Source organism: Archocentrus centrarchus, chromosome 11, assembly GCF_007364275.1.
Source record: "Archocentrus centrarchus isolate MPI-CPG fArcCen1 chromosome 11, fArcCen1, whole genome shotgun sequence".
In the NCBI taxonomy this organism is placed as follows: Eukaryota; Metazoa; Chordata; class Actinopteri; order Cichliformes; family Cichlidae; genus Archocentrus; species Archocentrus centrarchus.
Genome location: NC_044356.1, coordinates 2,616,896 through 2,638,355, shown reverse-complemented (window position 1 = coordinate 2,638,355; position 21,460 = coordinate 2,616,896). Strand labels below are relative to the sequence as shown.

The window sequence follows — 21,460 nt, the reverse complement described above, 5'->3', positions numbered from 1 at the left end:
GTTATCTGCTTTAAGCTGTGCGTTTGTGAATTATACCACGGAGTCAGGCACTTCTGATTTGAAGCTTTGCTTTTCAGAGGAGCCACAGTATCCAAAGTTATACGCAGTGAGGATGTAAAACTATTGACGAGATAATCGACCTCACTGGGAGCAGAGTTTAGGTAGCTGCTCTGCACTGTGTTGGCACTGAAGAGCATAATAATGAAGGAATTAGATCCTTAAACTTAGTTACAGCACTTTCAGAAAGACTTCTACTGTAATAAAACTTATTCCCCACTGCTGTGTTAGTGTTACAGCTGTGTTGTACTGTTTTTTTGTGTGCATGGGGCCACTCTGTTTTCTCTCTCTCCCCTCAGCAGGAGCTGCCGTCCTGGGTGTTTCCATCACTAATTAAGGTCACCCTGTATAAAGAGGCGGAGACGAGCCAACGGGCGAGGGACTTTGCGAGGCCAGTTGGAGCAGTGCTTGCGCCCGGGTGGATGTGTGAAAGTGACAGGCGTGACGTTGTATTGCTCCTGTTGTGAAATTGTCTGTTGCAGACGTGCTGCGGTGTTCAGAGGGAGGGGTTTTTGGTTTACTTCCTTTGAAGGTTGATTTAACCTTATATCTTTCTTTCCCCCTCACAGGACGGGTGGTGTCTCCAGTTGGAGATCGTTTTGAGTTCTGCTCGGCGCGTTATTCACTGGCTGCTTTGCTCTTCTTGTTTTTGATCCTATCTTTAATCATACGTTGCTCCCACGACCCCTCAACCCGCGGGACATAACAGTTACTTAATACCTAATAAAGTAGAATATGAAACCAGAGGATGCATTTGGAGGTCTGTGGAGTCTCGATGTGGAGGCCATCTGGACAGTATTATGCAGCTGCTTTTAATATTGTGCCCATAGCAGTATTCTCTTTATTCTATGACAGTTTCCCTAAAATTTGATTAAAAAATGCAGCTGCTCACAGGTTCATTTAATTCACATAATATAATTATAATATTTTGAATCATAAAGCCTGTATCATGATGTGAATCATATCGCCAGACTTTATTTTTCAAGCTATTTTGTTTTTAAGGGAACAGTAAGTTAATAATTTTCATTCACTTTCTTAATATTTATAGCTTCTTGGTTCTGTGAAAACAAACAAAAAGTTCCAGTACTTTGGACCCGCTGAGGCTTGTGTATTACTCACTGTCTGAAACCCTGTATGATGCATGAACACAAAGAGAGAGGTACACCTTGGACAGGATGATGGAGTACCACAGTAGCAGATATTCACCCACTCCACACCTATGTCTCCTATGGAATAAGCAGTTAACTTATTAAGAATGTCTGTGAACTGTGGGAGGAAGCCCACTCCTCACTTAAAGGGGCTATACTGTATAGATAAGGCAAACCATTATGAAGCATCAGCATTTGCATTTTGCTCACTGACATGTTTTTTTTGGAGCAAGAAGCCAGCAGACAGTAGCATTCCACTGTATATGGAAGAGAGGGTGGAGTGAGCAGACCTTTAATTAGTGCTCAGCAACAGACCAATAACAAAACCTGAGATAAACTTCTTGGAATGTCTGCACTACACTGTAAGCCATGTTACCCTCAGATATTTGTATTAAAAATGCTTCAAGAAGAACCAACAGGTTGGATGTCAACTTTATGGATTCGGATTAGTGGAGGCAAAGCACACAGCTAGCAGCTACAGCAGTCAGTGTGTGGTAGTCACCCCTAGCCTTCAGCCTTACCAAAATAACTCAGGGGTCAAATTCACCCCCTGTACAGTTGTTATTTTCTGTATCAGGCTGAAAACAGGTTTAATTCTGCTGTAAAGTGGAACATTTTAACATGGGAGTCTATGAGGAATGACCTGGTTTGTGGAGCCAGCACATCATGCAAATCATGTTTTCTTAATTTCCCTGGGCAGCATGAGTGCAGCTCCACTGCTGAGAACATTTATTGCAGACGAAAGTGCAAATTAAAACAATTAAAAAGTCTTTAATCTCATTTTAATCTATTTTGAATGCATACATGATGGTACGTTTTGTGTTGTTAGAATTATTAACTGAAGAAACTGAAGCAGCGACACATGACTCTCTAAGGTTCACATGCTCTGAGTGTGGGTTTAACCTTGCTGGGTAAACATGGCAGAGTGAAATTCAAGTTGAAAGATAATCTCATTAAGGTTGAAGTCAACAGAGTGGATCCATAGAGGAGCGTTTATCTGGACCCCAGATACCTCTCTGCTGCTTAATTAACGCTTAATTGATTAACGAGTAGACACTCGTTAAACGAATTTCACCCACTTTCATCAGACTCCCGGGCCTCCTGGAGAGGAACGTGTGTGTGTGTGTGTGTGTGTGTGTGTGTGTGTGTGTGTGTGTGTGTGTGTGTGTGTGTGATTTTCAAATCATGCACCATTTTCAGGAGATTGCACCTCTGAAATTTCTAATGAGAAAAACAGTGAGAGGCAAGGGAAGGTTACAGATAACTGAATGAAAAGTGTGTGTGTGTGTGTGTGTGTGTGTGTGTGTGTGTGTGTGTGTGTGTGAGAGCGTAAGTGTGTCAGGAACAGGTGGGAGGATTTAGATTGAGTTAAAGAGCAACAGAGAGATAGATGAAGCATTTGAGATGTTTAATACATTGGCATAATATGCATAAAGAGTCTCTGGCTACAGATAAAAGTGTGTGAATACCTGCTGGTTTGTGTGTGTGTGTGTGTGTGTGTGTGTGTGTGTGTGTGTGTGTGTGTGTGTGTGTGTGTAGCATCCCACAGTGTAACTGAAACAGTTCTCCATAATTATTATGAAAAAAGACAGCTGATTAGCCTCTTAATGGCCTGCTTGTGTTCCTCTTTCCCTCTTTGTGACACAAGCACACAACCATCAGCTGCTATCACCATTATCATCACCATTATGCGTTCACTCTGTGTGTGTATGTGTGTGTGCTTTACTAACTGTTCATCAGAAGCCACCAACATGATAAAAAGTAGTGCAGCTTTTTCTGTTGGTGACCTCCTGGTAACCATCTGTCACTAAGGAAAAACACGTGCTCTTAAACTCGTTGTGAGTGGTTGCTGGAGGTCGTTCACTGGGTGAAATTGATTGCAAAGACGTGTCTGCTGCAGCACTGAAAACATACTTGAGATTTTTTGGTTGCTAGCTGGTTGCTGTGGTGGCCTGTAGATTGCATGGAGTGTTCAGTCTTGTCTGCAAACACTCGCTAACTTTTCTCCCAGTGGTTAAAAATGTGTCACAACACAGAAATGGAGACAGTTGACCTTCAAAGTAAAAGCTGTGCATTTTGATTTATGTTGATTGGTGGTGAGGCACAACTTTTACTTTGAAAGTGAATATTTTCTGTTTCCAGTTTGTGTCGCACAGCTCAGAGAAAAAAGGGCGAATTTTTGGCAGATAAGGTGGCGTCTTTCCTGCAAACTACGGTCGCCCATAACAATCTGCTAGAAACCAAAGCAATCACAAGGAGGTTTTTGGTGTAGCATCCTCTTTGTGACCATCTGGCAACAGCCAGCAACCACTTGCCAACTGGTTGCTGAATACAAATTTTTCCTAAGCAACTGGAGGCTGCCAGAGAGTCAACAACTGGTCTTTAGGCCTGTGTGGCTGAGACCTTATACTGATAGTTCTATACTCAGGAGGAGCCTCATTGAAAAGCTGCATTTCCTAACTCCATGCTGTAATCTCATTCACAAGCAGATGTGAGCCTAACTCCATCCACTGAACCATTTTGAAAAATGCTACAGTAGGAGCTTAGTTTACACTGCCAGCAATAAGTCAATCATTCCAGCTGAGCACTGGGCTTCAGCACGGGTGCTCTTTTTCACCAGGTATGTGCATAACAGTTATGGACTGAATTTTCGATGGTTAGCCAAGTGCTGGAAGGTTTCCAGTTCACCCCAATTTCTATTAAATGGACGTTGCCACCACTTCAGTGTTCTGTGAGAGTGACAGTATCACTGAGCAGTCATTTAAAGTCAAGTTCTCATTTATCACCAGACTTCACCAGATGAAGAGTATCCCCAAACAGTCAGCTGTACTCCATCAAAAATCTGTAAGCATGGATGATGAGAAATAGTCCTCACATTACAAAAATGGTCCTGTTTTACCGAAAATGACCCCTGCAAACACACCCACATGTGCTTGCCAACACTTCTCTTATCATCTTCACTTCCTCTCACAGTTTTCGTCGCAGGCGATTCTCAACACGGCTTTAATTAGACTCAACTCCACTTAAAATGAGCCACTTTTCCCTGAGAAAACAACTAACGGGGGAAAATTGGGCTTCAGAGGAGCCACTTAATACATCCTCAGCATCTCTGCGCATCTGCTCAGGGCCTAGAAGCTCTCTAACGCTCCACCACTTGTATAATTGGCTGACTCTTGTTTTGCAGTTAAGGGTGCCATTGCTGTCAGTGGCTCAAAGCCCACGTCTCGCGCCCCTCACCCTCGCCTGTTGCCATAACAACTAATGCAGAACTGATGCTGGGGAAACGATCCAAAGATGCCCATGTGTGTTTGTGTGCGTGTGTTTGTTGGCTCGGTCAGATTCGATGTACTGCTTTAGTGTGCAAAATATTTTCTGATTAAAATAACAAGTGACAGTCGCTCATCTGTTGCATTTCCATATTGAATGCCTGCAAGATTACGCTGTTAGTCAGACAGTGAAATGTTGGTCAGGTTATCACAAGAGACCCCGACTTACAAGGTAACCCAGACCGATCTCTTTTAAATGGTGTAGATTTGAAGTTTGAAATAATGATGACACTGCAGGCCTGCATCCTGACAGAGTCAGTGGGAAAGTTCTCTGTATGTATATTTTTCTTTTGGTTTTTAGCAAAGAAAAACTAGTGGCAATGTTTACAGGTAGTGAAAATGCTGAGGGTCACCAGGGGTCATTGCAGCTGAGCGCTACTGCCAACTAGTGAAGATGAAGTTTACATTTATCAAGCTAGTATAATATATGTAGTGAAGACTTTGAAGGAACCAAAACAAAAAGAAAACAGGGAGCATGAAAAGTCCAAATAAAAAAAAAATATATATTAAAAAAAAAAAAATAAAATATATATATATATGTGTATATATATATAAATATATATATGTGTATATATATATATATATATATATATGTGTATATATATATATATATATATATATATATATATATATATATATATATATATATATATATATATATATATTCAGGGGGTCGATCTGGAGGGTTGTGTTGAATAAGACTCGAAACGAGCAGCTCATGCCAGAAACTCACCAAAGTGATAAGTCAATTAATAATTTTCTTATGGTCTGTTCTATAACATAGCATAACATAGCATAGCATAGCATAGCATAACATAACATAGCATAACATAGCATAACATAACATAACATAACATAACATAACAGAACAGGATGTTTTGCAACCAGAGTAGCTGCCCCAAGCTGACCATTAATGAGAATGCAGGTTTAAGGTATCTATGAGGTGTATGAGGTAAAACTCTGACAGGCCAATAACACTGATCAACGAGCATTTTGCTACTTTTTTCACCTGTTCCAGGTGTTGGACAGGTAGGATCTGTTGGTCATGAAATCTGTAAACTGTGGTTGACGATGAGTTCAAAAGGAAACTGGAGCCACCTGAATCAGCAGGATGGGAAGCATTCACGCAGGTTGTCCTGAGAACTATGCTGATCTCGTGGATAACATGTTGAAAGCATATCAGCTAAGAAGTGCCAGAATGTCTCTGAAGATACATTTTTTACATTCCCATCTCAACTTTTTTCAACCAAATCTGGGCGATGTCAACGCGAGCATGAGTGAAGAAAAACAATATCAGGAAAATTTTAAATTGATGATTGGTGAATACTTTTGGTTCTTGCAAAGAGAGATGGACGTGCAGTAAAAGCACAAAAGTGCCTCAGACATTTTTGAGCACACTGACCTTTTATTTTGTGCTAAATTGACAGAAATTTGCTTTAATGCACCTCTGGCATCTTCCCCTGGTTTATTTACAGGATAAATGCATTAAAAAAATTTTAGTGGGAAACAGTCACAATAAGACATGTATTGACATATTATACTTATATTCAACAGTGTCAAAAACCCAACGTGCAATCTGAAATCAGTGTAAAGAACTACATGAAGAGCTGGTCTGAAGTTCCAAGTGGCAAACAAAATATTTTTTTGTAGACTAGTGTAATTTTAATGGTCTACTAAAGACATACCCAAAATGTGTCATTGATTATTGTACAACTTGGTATGATTGATTAAACCCCACACCTGCTTTTGGTCTTGAAACCATACGTCTTTCAGGTAGGGTGATTATCAGGCTGATATAATGCTGTCTCAAGCCAGAAGTTGATGCAGTTTCTCTTCTTCTGTAGCATTAAAACAAGCAGGAAAACCTTGGAAATATCCTAAAAGCTCGTTAACCCCTTAACTGGCAGCAAAAAAATCACCTGACAAAAACTACATAACGCCTTCTGGTTATTATTGGCTCTGAACAACCCATTTCATAGCCTATTAATCGGCTGCGTCTGGTCCGCGGGCCGAATGAAGTGCATTTATATGGCAGGCTAGACCCGCCCATTTTGACTGACACCTCATTCGGCCAATCATGTTAAGAAATGGGTTTCCCAGAGCCAATAATACTCAGAGGGCGTCACGTAGCTTTGTCAGGTGATTTGGTGCAGCCAGTTACATGATTGGCCGAATGACGTGTCAATAAAAATGGGAGGGTCTAGCCTGCCATATAAAAGGGACTACAAACGGCCCGTCACCGGGCCCTTGCCAGTTAAGGGGCTACCTCAAGAGCTGTAATAAATGGTGACACCTTTGAGAACGCTGCTGCTCTTTTTCTTCTTAGAATGAATGCACAATACACAAAATAATTAACAGTTTTTTAAAAGCTTCATTCACCACTATTGAAATGTTTCATTCTTTATCAGACTTTAGAAACAATTATTTTAAGGCAAACTAATCTTTGGGAGACAGTCTGAACACCTTATCCAGCACTGATGCCTGGGTCCTTCTGATTGTCCTGGTGTGGATTATGTTAACATGTTGCGGGCCTCTACTCACCCGGTTGATGAGCTCTCCCACCATGCCTGTCCAGCTGCCGTTGGGCTCTGGCGCTCCATACAGCCCGTCGTCCACAAGCTTAATCTTAAAGGAGAACTTCAGGATGTCCGCCAGCTCCCGCAGCATGTCCACGCAGAAACCCTCATACTGATCATTACCCTGGTAGTCCTGGTAGTTGGACTTGCGCATCACGTAAGGGTTTTCCTGTCAGAGAGGAAGTGACAGCTTGCAGCAGCAGGCCCCCCCCAACCAGTGATGCTTCAATATAATGATATTTGAAAATTTTGTTTTACCAGTATTGTGGTGACAATTAAGGACTTGTTTGCCAGTGTCTCTGATGCGTTGAGGTCCAGGGAAGTGGAGTTCATGGCCAATGTGTTGTTAGAGTACCAAATGCCAATCTAAAGAAGAAGGGGAGATGAGTCAGAAGCAGGAACATAGAGACAAATAAGAGAAGAGGCAGAGTATTTTTAAGGCAGAAAACATTACAAATCAGTTGGATACTTTTTCTGGCATTGCCAAAGTTCAGATTTTTCAACACTCTTCCAAAGACTGGACCTTTCATTACAGGTTTGAGGACATAACCAGTGTGTCCATGGTCTACAATAATCCATCAAATTCCTTCTGCTATTAGGTACTTTTTGTTATTATCAAGTCAGCAAATATTGCATAAACACTGTCACAGATATGGAGTAGATAACCATAAAAAGCCTTGTGACAGAAGCGGCTGTCTGTTCATAGGTTAAAACAACCTCCTTTCAGTTATAATTTTAGACTCCTCAACTGCTAGAGTTTTAAACTGTTCTTGTCCATGGACACACATCGTCCCATTTTTCAGTACACTTAACACCACTTTGAAAATACAAACTAGGAAGAAATCAAATCAGAAAACTCCAGTCAAGAAGCAGAAATTAGTAGATTAAATGTTTCTCAGCTTTGCAGCCGGAGTTACCGAACCAAACCTGAACATTAAGGCCTTCAGTTTGTTCATCTTAAACCTCTGAAAAGCAGCAGATCCGCAGCCGTGTGTGTTGACGCATCTTAAATATCAAAAATTCTCTCCATAAAAGATGGAGGTAGATGACAACGGCAATCCAGAGATAAAGAATTTAAACTACATCAAAGATAAGAAAGAGAAAAGAACAATAGAGGAATATAGAGGAATCATGAACGTGTGTTACAAAAGCAGGCTGAGGAAGCTGAATAATGCTCCCTGCACAATCAATGCTAGAATCAATGAGGGAGGATCTGGCTCCTCCCGCCGCATTCGGTGAGATAAATAAGGCCATAAATATGTACTGAAGCCCGTAAACACCTATCTGCTGATCTCCCAAACTCATGACCTTACCTGACCTCTTGGTGGCTGGTTGTGTATGTATTAGCCGTGAGGATAGTGTGCTGTCATGTAGCAGGCTGGCTGATGAAGAGCATGGGCCACTCCTTTCTCCATCTGCATCCCACCATCCTCTTTTGCTTTAACACATGCTCACCATTTCCCATCTATCTTACTGCCACGGTTTGCTTTTGCTTTGTTTACCCTCCAAAAATCATCTGTCAAGGGTCATCACGCAGGATTTCCACCATGACATTAATACAGAAGACCGATGCACCATTTCTTTTCTTTTCTTTCATTTCTTTGCTCTGTGAATGCTGTTCCTACTTCAAGCAGAAAGACGACTCAGGTCTAACTAATATCCTGCAAGTTCCTTGTTTAAATTGGAACACAAAATACTTAAAAATGTTCAGCAATTTGAGAAATATGGTTGATTGGCACCACTTTGAGATCTGAATTTGAAGCTGTAACAGGTTTAAGGTTAGCTTAGGTTAGAAAACAAATGCAGCCTATGGCCAAAGTTTCACACAGTGAGGTCAGTGTATATACACATAACCCCTGTAAGCCAACAGATCACAGTTTTACACATTTTTTTCAACTCTTATATCTGTAGGATATTGAAGAAAGGGGATGTCCCAAATCCATTTCTGGCTCCTTCAGTTCCCCAAAACAAGCAAACCCTGAGGAATCACTGATAGTTAAACATCCTCAGTGTTTCCACTAAAATGATGACTTTGGCTGTTCTCCCAGAAATCATGGAAATCATGGAAATCATGGAAATCATGGAAATCATGGAAATCACGCTGTCATCATGCGCTTTAGTATTGCTGAGCTGGTCAGTGCATTTAGTCTTTTTAAGAAGTTGTCAGATTGATGATTTGCTCACTCCTGAAGTTTTTGCTGTTTCTCTGAGAGGCTCATCTTGGCTTATCCTCACTGTCCCCCGCTGACATCTATGAACCTCATACTTAAGATTACAATGAAAAACTATAAAAAATACATTCAACACTTTGAATCAACTTCAGGTATTATGTCTGCTTGATTTGCCAGAAAATAACAAGGCAGCAGGCCTCACCTGCCCACGAAGCTGCTTGTCAGTCAACTGTCCAATGACATTTGAGCCTCTAAAAAGGGGGGCCTGTGCATAAAAATGGTTTAAAATCCTAAACAGTTTATGCAATACTTGGATAAAACCTCTTAATTAAAGCTGAGAGTCTGCACTTTGATTTAAAATCCACTGAGGCAACCAGCCTGTGTTTAAGAACAAACTAAACACACATTTTTCCTTCAAAATTTTGATCATAGTAGAAAATAGTAATACATTAATGTCCCATCAACTGTCTTTTTTTTAAAAAATTAATATGCTTATTCTAAATCCTCATACTGTATGTCTTTATACTAGCAGTCAAAGGTTTGGACACACATTCATGTGAGTGGCTGAGTGTGTCCAAACTGTACATCCTCAGCTGAAAGGCTGAAACAACTGAACTTTTTGTCCTGGAATTACAGAAGCTTCACTTTGGATGAGGAGTGCTTACAGTGCCCAGAGACCAAATTCAGATATGTGCAGTTTCATGATAACTGTGTAAACACAATCTGTTTAAAATGGCCATAAAAATGTGAAATACATTTGCATGGACTTGATTACAACTGATCAGAATACATTAGTGCGAACAACACCTCATAGCTGCCACAGTGAGGTCAGGTTATGAGTTAGTGAGAGAGTAACCAAATACATTAGGATTCATTTTGTGAAAATCAATTTGGAAATTATTCATGAAAAGCTGACGGTGTAGCTTGAGGATATGCAGTGTCCACGAAGGAGCGGCTTATCCTCTGGGGAGCATAAATGTGTTAATTGCGTTTGAGCCACAGTGTAAATCAGGTAGGAATTAAGTGCTACCTCATTAACTCCTTACAGGACACTTAATCCTTGGTTCATGAGCCCATTTGACCCTGCACTGACCCCCACTGATCTCTGACCTTTTAATGTCTGTCTGAAGTCATAAATTGACAGTGAGACCTTGAGGAAAACATTTCTTTGCATAGATTTTATCGATGAATGAGAGAACTGCTTACTGCGGAGCACTGCCAGCAGACAGAGCGTGGCTGCCTGTCTGAACGCTCTCTGAGCTTCCTGCACAAGTTCAGGGTTTGAAAACATCTCCACATCATGATGCAGAGAGGTGGTTTCTTTATTTCATTCTGCTGCTTCAAACAGATGCTGAACTAAAGGCAAACTTTGTGACTAAATGTATCTCTGTATATTTGCAATTTGTATACTTGTATATTGTCTTATAGTTTTTATACTTATTTGTTTTTTTCTGTAAGCACGAAGTACCGCAGCAATTTCCTAATGCTGTGAACCTGTTCACCCATATGGCAATAAAAACCTTCTGATTCTGATTCTGATTCTAAATGATAATCGAGTCTCCTTCCACTTGAACCCATTTGACCTCTGACCTCTTTGTGGCCTGCAGGGTGTTTCTCCAGAATCTTCAGGGTATAATTCGTCCTTTGTCCTTTGCTGTTGAACTCAATGTGACCCGTCAGCCCGTCGTACTCCACCTGATAAAAGAAGGGGAATACCAAAAATAATGCTGTTAGCACACAGCTGCTAATGTTAAAGCAGTGAATCTAGTCGAGGAATTTACATGTTTCTGTTCAGCCTCATTAAGAGAAAATGTGAAAATTCAGTTTATTCAGAAATGATTAAAAAAGTCCAACTGCTGCCCAACACACGAGTGTTTCTTCTGGGCTAACATGTGATTCAAAATCATTACGACCTCTCACAGGTGAACTGGGCTTGATTTTATACACCTGTGGCACTGAGAGGTGTGGGTCACTACGTTTTCCACAGTGTTTATTCCACAGTCCAGCACAGGTCAATTGGGCAGAGGAATTACACACGTGACAGCAGAATAGAAAATGCTTTTGTTGTAGTTATTTGTGTTAGTTTGTAGACTTTTACTTTTTATAGCTGCCTTCAGTCTGAAATGGTGAAGGTGCTGCTGTGTGCTGGTGTTGCAGTGAAACGTTTTATTAGCTTTAGCTTCATATCAATACAATATCTCTGCTGCTATGCTGCATACATTCCATTTATTACTGCTTCTCTATATTCTTTTTTTCAGTGATTGATTAAGAATTAGACAATTAGAAGCTGACGCAAGGTTTATGCCATCATCTGTGCAGCAAAGCAGAGAGAGAGTTGATGAAGCAGGAGGGCGGCGTCTCATAATCTATGATAGCTTCGGTTTTTCTGAACCTCTGGCTGACCGTCAGTTCCAGACGCTGTTTAGATGTTCATGGCAGAAATTCAAATGTGAAAGTTGGTGACTTTGTTCACTTACTTGCTTTCACAGCAATTCAGTGGAAATCAGTTGATTTAGCTGCTTTAGTTATTGCTGTTTGAAAGGTTGGTGTCATAAGGGGAAAAAAAGAAGGTGAAGGCATAATATATCAAAATACAAAGAATGGTATTCAGTGAGTAGCTGTAGTATGAATGTGACAATCATCCTTACTCACTGACCCATTATTTATAATAATCACATAGTCTGATTCAGACAGTTCTTCATGAATGCAATAAATACTGGACGGCCCCGTACTAAATGCACACCACTGAAATAATTTGATCTCAGTTGTTTTCTGATGAGCGGAACAACTTAAAATACAAAATGAAAAATACCAAAATGAATCGCGGCCTTTGATTCAAAAGAAAACGTGTGAGTGGGTGGACCGGACTGAAAAACATGCTCATAAGAAACCTCAGACGGTAACCATGCCCTAAAGCAGGGCCATGCTAACCCTTATATAGAGTGAAAAGCCTATAGAGACATTAATACTGAGTTCAGCCTATTGGTGCACTCCTCCACAACTGTCCCGGTTTCACATGCGGCCACTTGGGAAAATGAATTGCACACCCCCATCCTAAAGCATAACCTGCTTTATTATCTATTCTAGTTAAATGGGACCATAATTTTTATACTCAGCAAGACTTCAAACTAGCAAATGAGACCGTAAACTCATTAGGACGGTGTTTATTGAGATCATAAATCAAGTGAGCCATAAGGTCGTTTTCCAATAGACTTCTTTTTACAGCCAGAGGAGTCGCCTCCTGCTGGTCATTAGGTATACAGTCTAGATCTTTTATATACAGTCTTTGCCTCTGACTAATAGCAAACCACAGTCACAGTCTGTGATAAATTAAACTCACAGCCGTTTCCCACCCTCAGCTCCACATCGCGGATTCTGTCTCTTGAATAAACTGTTAACTTGTTTAGCTGCACAGAGAGCTTTTGTAACTGACTGCCATTAGCATGCTCTTGTTAGTAGTTAGTTCACTAGTCATGATGACACTCAACAGTTAGGATTCTTTATAAAGCACAAAAGATAAACAGATAAACTTTGGCATTCCAGTTAAGGATGTAAAATAGCTGAGAATATGAAGCAGCTGAATATGAAGCTTTATTACTGCTGCAGTTTAATCTGACACAAAAAGATAGAGAGGAATATTGATTCAGAGATACTGAAGAACACACACACACACACACACACACACACACACACACACACACACACACACACACACACACACACACACACACACAGAAAAGATTTATACTGGAAATAGAAACCAAGACAACCGACACGACAGACAGTTCATCGGATCAGTGACACAGCTGCTGCTGGTGTGTGTGTGTGTGTGTGTGTGTGTGTGTGTGTGTGTGTGTGTGTTTACAGGAATGTGCAAATAAGTGTGAGACTTGTGTGATATAGGTGCAGCCAAGCATGCCTTTTATTCCTAGGTTTATGTGAGTTATGTGTAATCAAGTGCACACACAGTATGAACAAGTGTGCGTGAGTGTGTGTACGAGTGTGTGTGTGTGTCTGCACAACTCAAGATGAATTACATCCCAAAAACAATGTAGCGAGAGAGATGGAGAGACGGAGAGACAGCGAGAGGTCTCTGGTTGCTGCCAAGCACAGTGCAGAGATGTGCTGAGATGAAGTGATGCACTGAGAGCAACCAACACAAATGGAGGCAGGGGGAGAGAGAGCAAGAGAGAGGGATAGAGGGGGAGAGAGGGGGAGGCATCCTCAGAGGATGGAAAAAACAAGAAGTGGCAGACAGACAAAGACGGGGAAAGAGAAATATGGGAATAAATCAAATGGACATGGAAATGAAAGAGGAAAGGAGGGAGGAAGAAAGGGAAAGATGCCAGAGGAGTAAAGAGAGAAGGAGAACAAACCCTCTCTCCAGCCTGCAGCAACTCACCATGTGAAAAATCAACAAGTCCTCCAGACTAATCTACAAAATACATGGTGCAATACTGAATGGTCCTACTGGGAGTATGGCCACGGCGCCTCAGTTTGAAATGACTGTCAGTATTAAAAATTAAACTGTTTAAAATCCACCGGGTCACCGGTGACCCATCTACAGCTAAGGTTTGTATCTGCTTAAGTCTACACCTTTTATTTATTCTCCACCTCTTTGGAAAAAGACAGTTGTAAAAGCTTTTAACACAAATGCCGTAAGGCCAAAATGTCTGAGACTTCATTTAAAATGGAACGGCCGCGCTCAGGCTGGGCATTTTATTTTGGGGTCAGTTTAAAATGACTTGCTTTGGTCGCTGATTTGAACCCCTCATTCTGCAATGAACTCTCTGCTTTCACTGTAGTTTAAACCGCTCAGAATGAGGCTCCTATTTTTTCCATTTTCCTCTCTTTTATCAGCTTGTGTGTGAAAATGAAGGAAAACTTGATGGAAATGTGTTAAGACTATTCTTTTCTGTATGGGAACCAATTCCACATCAGAAAAGAAATGAACACAGAGAGGAGAGCTCATTATTGCGCTGCTGTAATGTCTGATAGAGGCTCTCTTTGAGCCCAGCGTTTGGCCTGGATTTGTCACATTTTTTAAAAATGGTACCATTAAAAGCAAGAAACTGATTTGTTAGCAGCTCCTGTTTGCTATGAGACCACCAATTGCTAAACATTAATATTTTCAAGCAAGTTCTGAAATGTTTTTTTTTCCTTTTCTAAGTGGATTTGTGGCCTCTCTTTTGTTCCGTTTTGGTTAGATTAGCAGGCCCATTGTGAATGCATGATCCCTGATCTCTTCCTGTCATGTTTATCCCGTCTAAATGAGGCTTTAAGTCAACTTTGGAACTTCCTGGGAATCACATTTCTACAATTCCACTTCTTTAGTCTGTTCAGTGATTCGAAAGAGAACAAAAGCAACACCAGGACCTTCTAACTGCTGCTAAGAAAGCACACACTCCAAATAATGGAGCTCTGTTGGAATTAGTAACTTCAATGGATGAGCTGAAATTAGAATTGCAGTCTCTTCTGCTTCTTACTAAAATCAGTACTGTAAGATGTTACAAAGTGATCAGCATTTGGTTGCAGCTGTAGCAGCACATCTATCTGTACTCCTCTGCAAAAACCTGCACTACAGTCCTTCATCCTCTTCATCCTGTTACCCATAACACCTTTCTTTGAGATGTCCGAGGGTGAGCCGAGCTGCTGTGTTGTTGAATGTTGTTTCTACATCTGAAATGTGTCTGTGTGTGTTTACCATGCGCAGGTAGTTCATGAGGCTGGTCCCGTGCTGCCAGATGAGCGGAGAGGTGCAGCTCAGCGGCTTCACTCCGATCTCCTGACTGCGGTTCAGCTCTCGCACGGCGCTCACCACCACGTGCACAGCATCGAACATCAGGGCTGACGACAGCTGAGGCACAAACAGGTTTAAAACAAGCAAAATATTAAAACAGGAATATTACAGCGAAAGATTTGGCTTTAAAATTGCTCATCAACGTAGCAGGAGAACGCTCTGAAATCACAGTCTACAAGCTGCCTGTGTGCTCTGGTTTCAACTTCTCTGTGTGAAGAGAAAATAAAAGTAACAATGATTTCAGTCAGTGAGCTGTTTATGCCTATTTTACTCCCAAAGATGAATCAGTTATAGCTCCTTCTATAGCTTGGACAGAAATGTTTTGCCCTGAGTCTGAAATGTCGGTCACACCAGCAGATCAGCTTTAAAACAAAGAGGAGGACGTAGCTGCTAACTCACCGGCCCTGTGCGTTTGTATTTTTCACAGGCATGTGGATGGATGTTGCCCTGAATAACAAATTAATCACTGAACAGAAAGGAAAAATGCCCTCAGTGGTGTTAAGATTTATGTCATCACACAAAATATTTAAGAGTGACGGCAGACCTAAATGAATACAAATGAGATATGATGCAAAGTAATTTCTATGTCCATTAGTTTTTATCTTGTGCAGTTTTACCTTTTGTCCCAAAGGTAAGTACTGACAGGACAGTTCTAATGGCCATAATGCATCTGGTTTTTGCAGCACCTGTCGCTCGAACACAGTTTTGAGAGTCCATTGTTCACCACATATCTCACGTGTTCATATTTTGCTTCCAATAAGCCAGACTTTCTTGTAATTTTTAAAGTGCTCTTGAGCAACAGTTCTCCAGCTTTCTGAAGGTCTTTCAAAGTTCTTCTTTGGACATTGGCTGCTTTTTCACTCATTGCCAGTTCAGTCCTTATACCTGACCATTGTCACAGGACTGTTTTTGTTTAAGCTTCTGAACTCTGACCTATGAATCATTAAAGCATTAAAAAGGGTTCAAACTCAGGGGATGAACCAGTGTTGTGTCAACACATAACAGACAACTTCGCAAAGAACCAGTTTTAAATGGCATCTTTAGGCAATTTATTACTACCAGGCAAATCTGCCTGTAATAAATGTCAAAGACAGCACAGATTGACTGCATAAAATATCATTTTTGCACCAAATGATCCCCAAAGAGCTATTAGTGAAAAACTTGGCATATCTCAGCATAAAGTGTCCTTAAAAATCTGAGGAAAGTGGACAAGTGGAGGACAAAAGAACAAAAAATGAACAGGATCTGAAAGTTATGTCCTTAAGAAACAGGAACAAATCCAGCAGAGACCTGACACAGGACCTGAGAGATGGATCTGGACCTTCAGCTGATCCATCTGCTGTTCACTGAAGCGTCATCACAAATGGTCTCAGTGGAAAGGCAGCTGTCAGGAAGCTGTTCTTAAGGAAGGGAAAAGGCTGAGGTCTGCCACATCACACAAGAAATGGACTAGAAATCAGTGGCAGCAGGTCTGATGGAGTGATGGATCCAAATCATCATCAACATGTACGGAGGAGGTCAGGAGAGGTCCAACAGTGAGTGTCTGCAGCCATCTGTGAAACAGGGTGGAGGCTCTGTCATGGTTTGGGCTTCAGCCAGTGCTGTTGGAGATCTTATCAAAATTGATGGAATTGAGAATGCAGAAGAGTTCCATCAGATTTTGATCCACCATGAAATACCACCTGGAAAGCATCTTCATTTTCCGCATGACAATAATCCAAAAACACTGCCAGTGCAGTAAAAGCATACCTGGATAGAAAAGCACACAGTGGAACACTATCAGTCACGGATGCCCCCCCCCCCCCCAGAGCCGGGACCTCAACATTATTGAAGCAGTGTGGGATCATCTTGACAGAGAATGAAACAAAAGGTAGAAACATCCAAAGAAGAGCTTTAAATGTCCTTCAAGAAGCCTGGAGAACTTTTCCTGAAGGCTGCTCAAAGAAATTACAGAAAGCTGCCTCAGAGAGTTCAGGCTGAGCTGCACAATAAAGGTGGTCATGCCAAATATGGACTTTTAAGCTTTTGTAAAATCTCTGTTTTTGCCTTATACACTGTATTTCCATGTATGTTTGTACATTTCAATAAACCACAGCACCTATTTCCCATTTTCCTGAAAAATATAAAGAAAGGACGGCTGACCTAAGACTTTTGCACAGTACTGTGTTGTGATTTCACTTCTAATAATCATTAAGAGTATTGGTGAAGTAAAGAAAACTGAACTATAGTCAAATAAAGATCATAATAATAACAACAGAAATCTGCTGTTATGTATACATATACATAAGTCATATTCATTAAGCATGTTCCCCTCCATATTTCCCCCTGGAAGCCCACAAAGCCACACGTCCCCCAAAAGGCAAAACAACAACGACAACACAATAAAAAAAACCCAAACAAAACCCCGAGCACAGACGCGACAGTAAAAAAACGTGTTTGAGCGTTTGTTGGAGCTCCTACAGCTAAAGACATCGGGGTATTGATAGCAAGAAAGACGAGAATTAAAGCGCTCCTGCTATCAGCGGCTTTCAGCATTCAGCTCAGTGATGGACTCAGTGATCCTATCAGAGTCTGACGTTCTGGTCTGTTTGGTCAGTTGTCAATCAAACTGACACTCTGAGGGAATCAGACAAATTGTACGGAGGCAGAGCCGCACAGTCTGTCAACGGCTGATAAAGAAGACGGATGTATGACTGAGTGTGATTGGAGTTCTCTCCGAGTCAATAGTTTCAGGACTGGACGACAATAACTAATTACAGTTTGGAGACAGACAGATGAAGGGGAGACAGAGGCAAGAAGAGTGAAAAATAATTGGTAGCTCCCTCCAATCTGACTGTTTGGTCCCGCAGCTGTTTCCTCCCGTTCAAACGTGTAACATCTGCACGCAACTTTACTGAGGAAACATCAGACTGTAACTCTGAGGCCACGACTCAAGTGAGCGTTGATACATAAGTATTTGGACACTGACACCTTATTTCCCAGCGTTGCCTCTGTACTCCACCACAGTGGATTTTAAATCAAGCAATCAAGATGTGATTGAAGCGCAGACTCTCAGTTTTAGGTTAACAGAAGATTTACATTAACGCTTTAGGAATTACAGACATTTTCATACTCAGTTTCTCCTCTTCATTGGCTTCAAAAGTGACTCGTCAAACTCACAAAATGTTTAATATAAGGAAAGCTTTTAATACTTGGAGGAAAATGCTTTGCACTTAGTGGCTGCCTGAAGTCTGTAACCCGTGGGCATCACCAAATGTTGAATTTCCTCCCTTGAGATGCTCTGCCAGGCCTTTACTGCAGCCGCCTTCAGTTTGTCCTCCAGTTTTGTCTTCAGTAACTGAAAAGAATTCTCCATTGGGTAGACAATGGGTGACTAAAGTGAGACTCATGGTATCATATTTGTGTCCATTTCCACAGGTATTTGGCCGCAGAGACAGCAGGGTTGTGGGTATGCAACCTGTGTAGACATTCCTCTAAAAAAACAACAGCACCTCGTCTGATGGGGATAATGGCTGAATGTTGATTCGTTGAAAAGTGGGCAATAGCACAGTTCAGCATGAAGAGGAAGAACCACGAAAAAATATCAAAGATGATAAAGCAGCTCAACTTCAGTCTTCGCTACAGCTGACTAAAGGACCAACAACAGCACAAGTGAGAGTAGCCCACATATTCTTGATAGAGTTATACTTTTATATTTTTGATACAGCGATACAACATATAGATCAAAGTGTGTAAAGCGGTAGGACCAACACACAACCTCACAGACCCTTAACTCGGCCACTGAGGAATATCCCATTTCTTTACTTTGTGAAACTCTTGGGCTGCTTTAGCAGTTTGCTTTGGCTCATTATCCATTTACTCTGTGAAGCTCTGTCTGATCAGCTTTGCAGCATCTGCCCGAACCTGAGCAGAGTACAGCCCTGTACACCTCATAGTCCATCCTGCTGCTTCTATCAGCAGTCACATCATCAATAAACACCAGAGACACACAAGCCTACGCCATAACGCCGCCTCCACCCTGTTAGACCAATGATGTGGTATGCTTCAGACCATCAGCTGTTTCTCTCCCTCTCCATACTTTTCTCTCTCATCATTCAACTTCAACTTGGCTTCATCTGTCCGACGAGTTTTTTTTCAGACCTGTGCAGGCTTTTTTGATGTTTTCTGGTAAAGTCTAATCTGTCCTTCCTGTTAAGTGTAACCAGTAGTTTGCACCTTGTTACAAACACTTTTTTTCCCTTTCTTGATTGTAGACCTTGACAGTGATACTTCTATCTCAGTGAGTGTGCTCTTGACTTGGATGGATGTTGTGAAGCTGTTTTTAACCATGGAAATATTTCTGCCTTCATGCACTTTTGTTGTCTTCTGTGGTCTTTCAGGCCTTTAGGTGTTGCTGAGCTGGTCACTTCTTTTTTACTTTAATTAACATCATTTAGTATCAAGAAATGAAACATAATGATTGGAGCTATCACAATACAAGGTTGCATTCTTATTCAAAGGTCTGGATGGATTTACTTTAAGCTTCAGTTTTTTTTTTTATCATAGAAATCATAAAATCAGAGCAGAAACTTCAGGTCTAAGAGGGATGAAATGTTTTACCATACCATGTCATTTCATAATCTGTCATTATCAGATCCAAACTTTTCTTTTCTTCTAATTGTTTAGTAATATCCATAAACATCCCAATCACAAAGTTCATTATAATCCAATATCTGTGTTAATGGCTCTTTTTAATTCCATCCAGCAGTTTAAGTGAATAAATATGAGTAATAAAGCCCCGGGGATGTTCTCTGCAGTAACGTTGCTGTTTTCAGTGATTGAGACGAACTTGTTATTGTCATTACTATTATCTTTATTAAAGAATGTGTTATCGCTCCAATGATATCAGAGCTGCAAATGAGACGAACAGCTCTGATGGAATAGATTTGCCCTGATGGGTCTATTTATGGTGGAGGAGGGGAAAGATGGAGACAGAGTGAAAGATTAGACGAAGGCAGCTACAGAACCACGCCAAGCTGAACCTGCTGAAGTGCACTAGTGTCATACTGCAGATGATTTACTTACCTTATTACCTCAAAATATCACACCTCGATCTACTGATTAACACCTCTAATCATTGTGAGGTATAGAGCATTATCCCAGGATCATCATTTAGCTGCCTCATTATCTAGAGCAGTGAGTTTGAAATATTCTGTGCCTATGGTGCACCAAAGGGTCAGCTAACATTTCAAGACACAGCTGCATTTGTATATGTGCCATCATTTTCTCCACATGGAAGAGGAGCTTGGTTTCTAAGCATCTTTTGCAGAAGTCTATAAATGAGAGGTTTGTGCAGTAGTTTTACTGGCTGTTTTTGTGCTCTTTTCTTTAGGTGATATTTGTAGCTCGCTGATGTTTGTTTCCTCACAAGAGAGTGATCTATTTCCCTCCATACAAATGTTGGTGTACTAGTTGCTATCAATCAGGGCCTCTGACACTGTGTATTAATACATTGTAATAATATAGCATGGTTGACCAAAGCACTATATTTCCAACACAACATACAGCAAACCACTTTCCTTCCAAGGAAGGAAATTTTCTAAGAACAGAGCAGTTGCTCTACTCTGAGCCCCTCCCAAATGGCCAAGATCCTCACCTTATCTCTGAGGGAGAGGGCAGCCACCCTTCAGAGGAAGCTCATTTCTGCCGCTTGTATTCGTGATCTTATTCTTTCAGTCACTACCCAAAGCTCGTGACCATAGGTGAGGGTAGGACCGTAGACTGACCAGTAAATCGACAGCTTCGCTTTTACACTCAGCTCCCTCTTCACCACGACAGACCAGTGCAGCGTCCGCATCACTGCATATGCAGACCCGAACGGTCTATTGATCTCCCGTTCCCTTCTCCCATCACTTGTGAACAATACAACAAGACCCTGAGACACTTAAACTCTTCCACCTGGGGCAGAAACTCGTCCCTGAGCCAGAGAGGGCACTCCAGCCTTTTCCTGCTGAGGACCATGGCCTTAGAGGTGCTGATTCAGAATCAGAATCAGAATCAGAATCTTTATTGTCATTGTACACAGAAGTTGCACAACGAAATTTAAAATGCATTCCTTTTAGGTGCCTCAGACAATAAATAATAAAATAATAAAAATATGAGTGATAAAAATGATTACTAAAATACAGTGCACAATAGTAAATTAAGACGAATCTAGCCCCAATACACACACCAACGCACGCACACGGTCAGCACTACCACCCCACATCACTGTCCAAACCACACAGAGTTCAGTTCAATGATAGCCCTGGCATAAAAGCTGTTCCTCAGTCTGTTTGTTCTGGCCTTCATTGTCCTGAAACGTCTGCCTGATGGCAGTAGCTGAAACAAGGAGTGTCCAGGG

The 21,460-nt window shown here is 41.2% G+C and overlaps 1 protein-coding gene across 1 annotated transcript in view; it reads right to left on the bottom strand.

Annotated features, from left to right (window-relative positions):
* The window catches only part of LOC115787873 (glutamate receptor ionotropic, kainate 5-like), a 128,985-nt gene that overhangs the window by 37,250 nt on the left and 70,275 nt on the right, over positions 1 to 21,460 (bottom strand). The window contains exons 8-11 of the mRNA XM_030740641.1: positions 14,983 to 15,135; positions 10,869 to 10,973; positions 7,366 to 7,473; positions 7,073 to 7,276 (exon numbers count right to left, since the gene is read on the bottom strand). Coding sequence (XP_030596501.1) covers positions 7,073 to 7,276; positions 7,366 to 7,473; positions 10,869 to 10,973; positions 14,983 to 15,135 — 570 coding nt within the window. The remainder of the gene's footprint in view (positions 1 to 7,072; positions 7,277 to 7,365; positions 7,474 to 10,868; positions 10,974 to 14,982; positions 15,136 to 21,460) is intronic.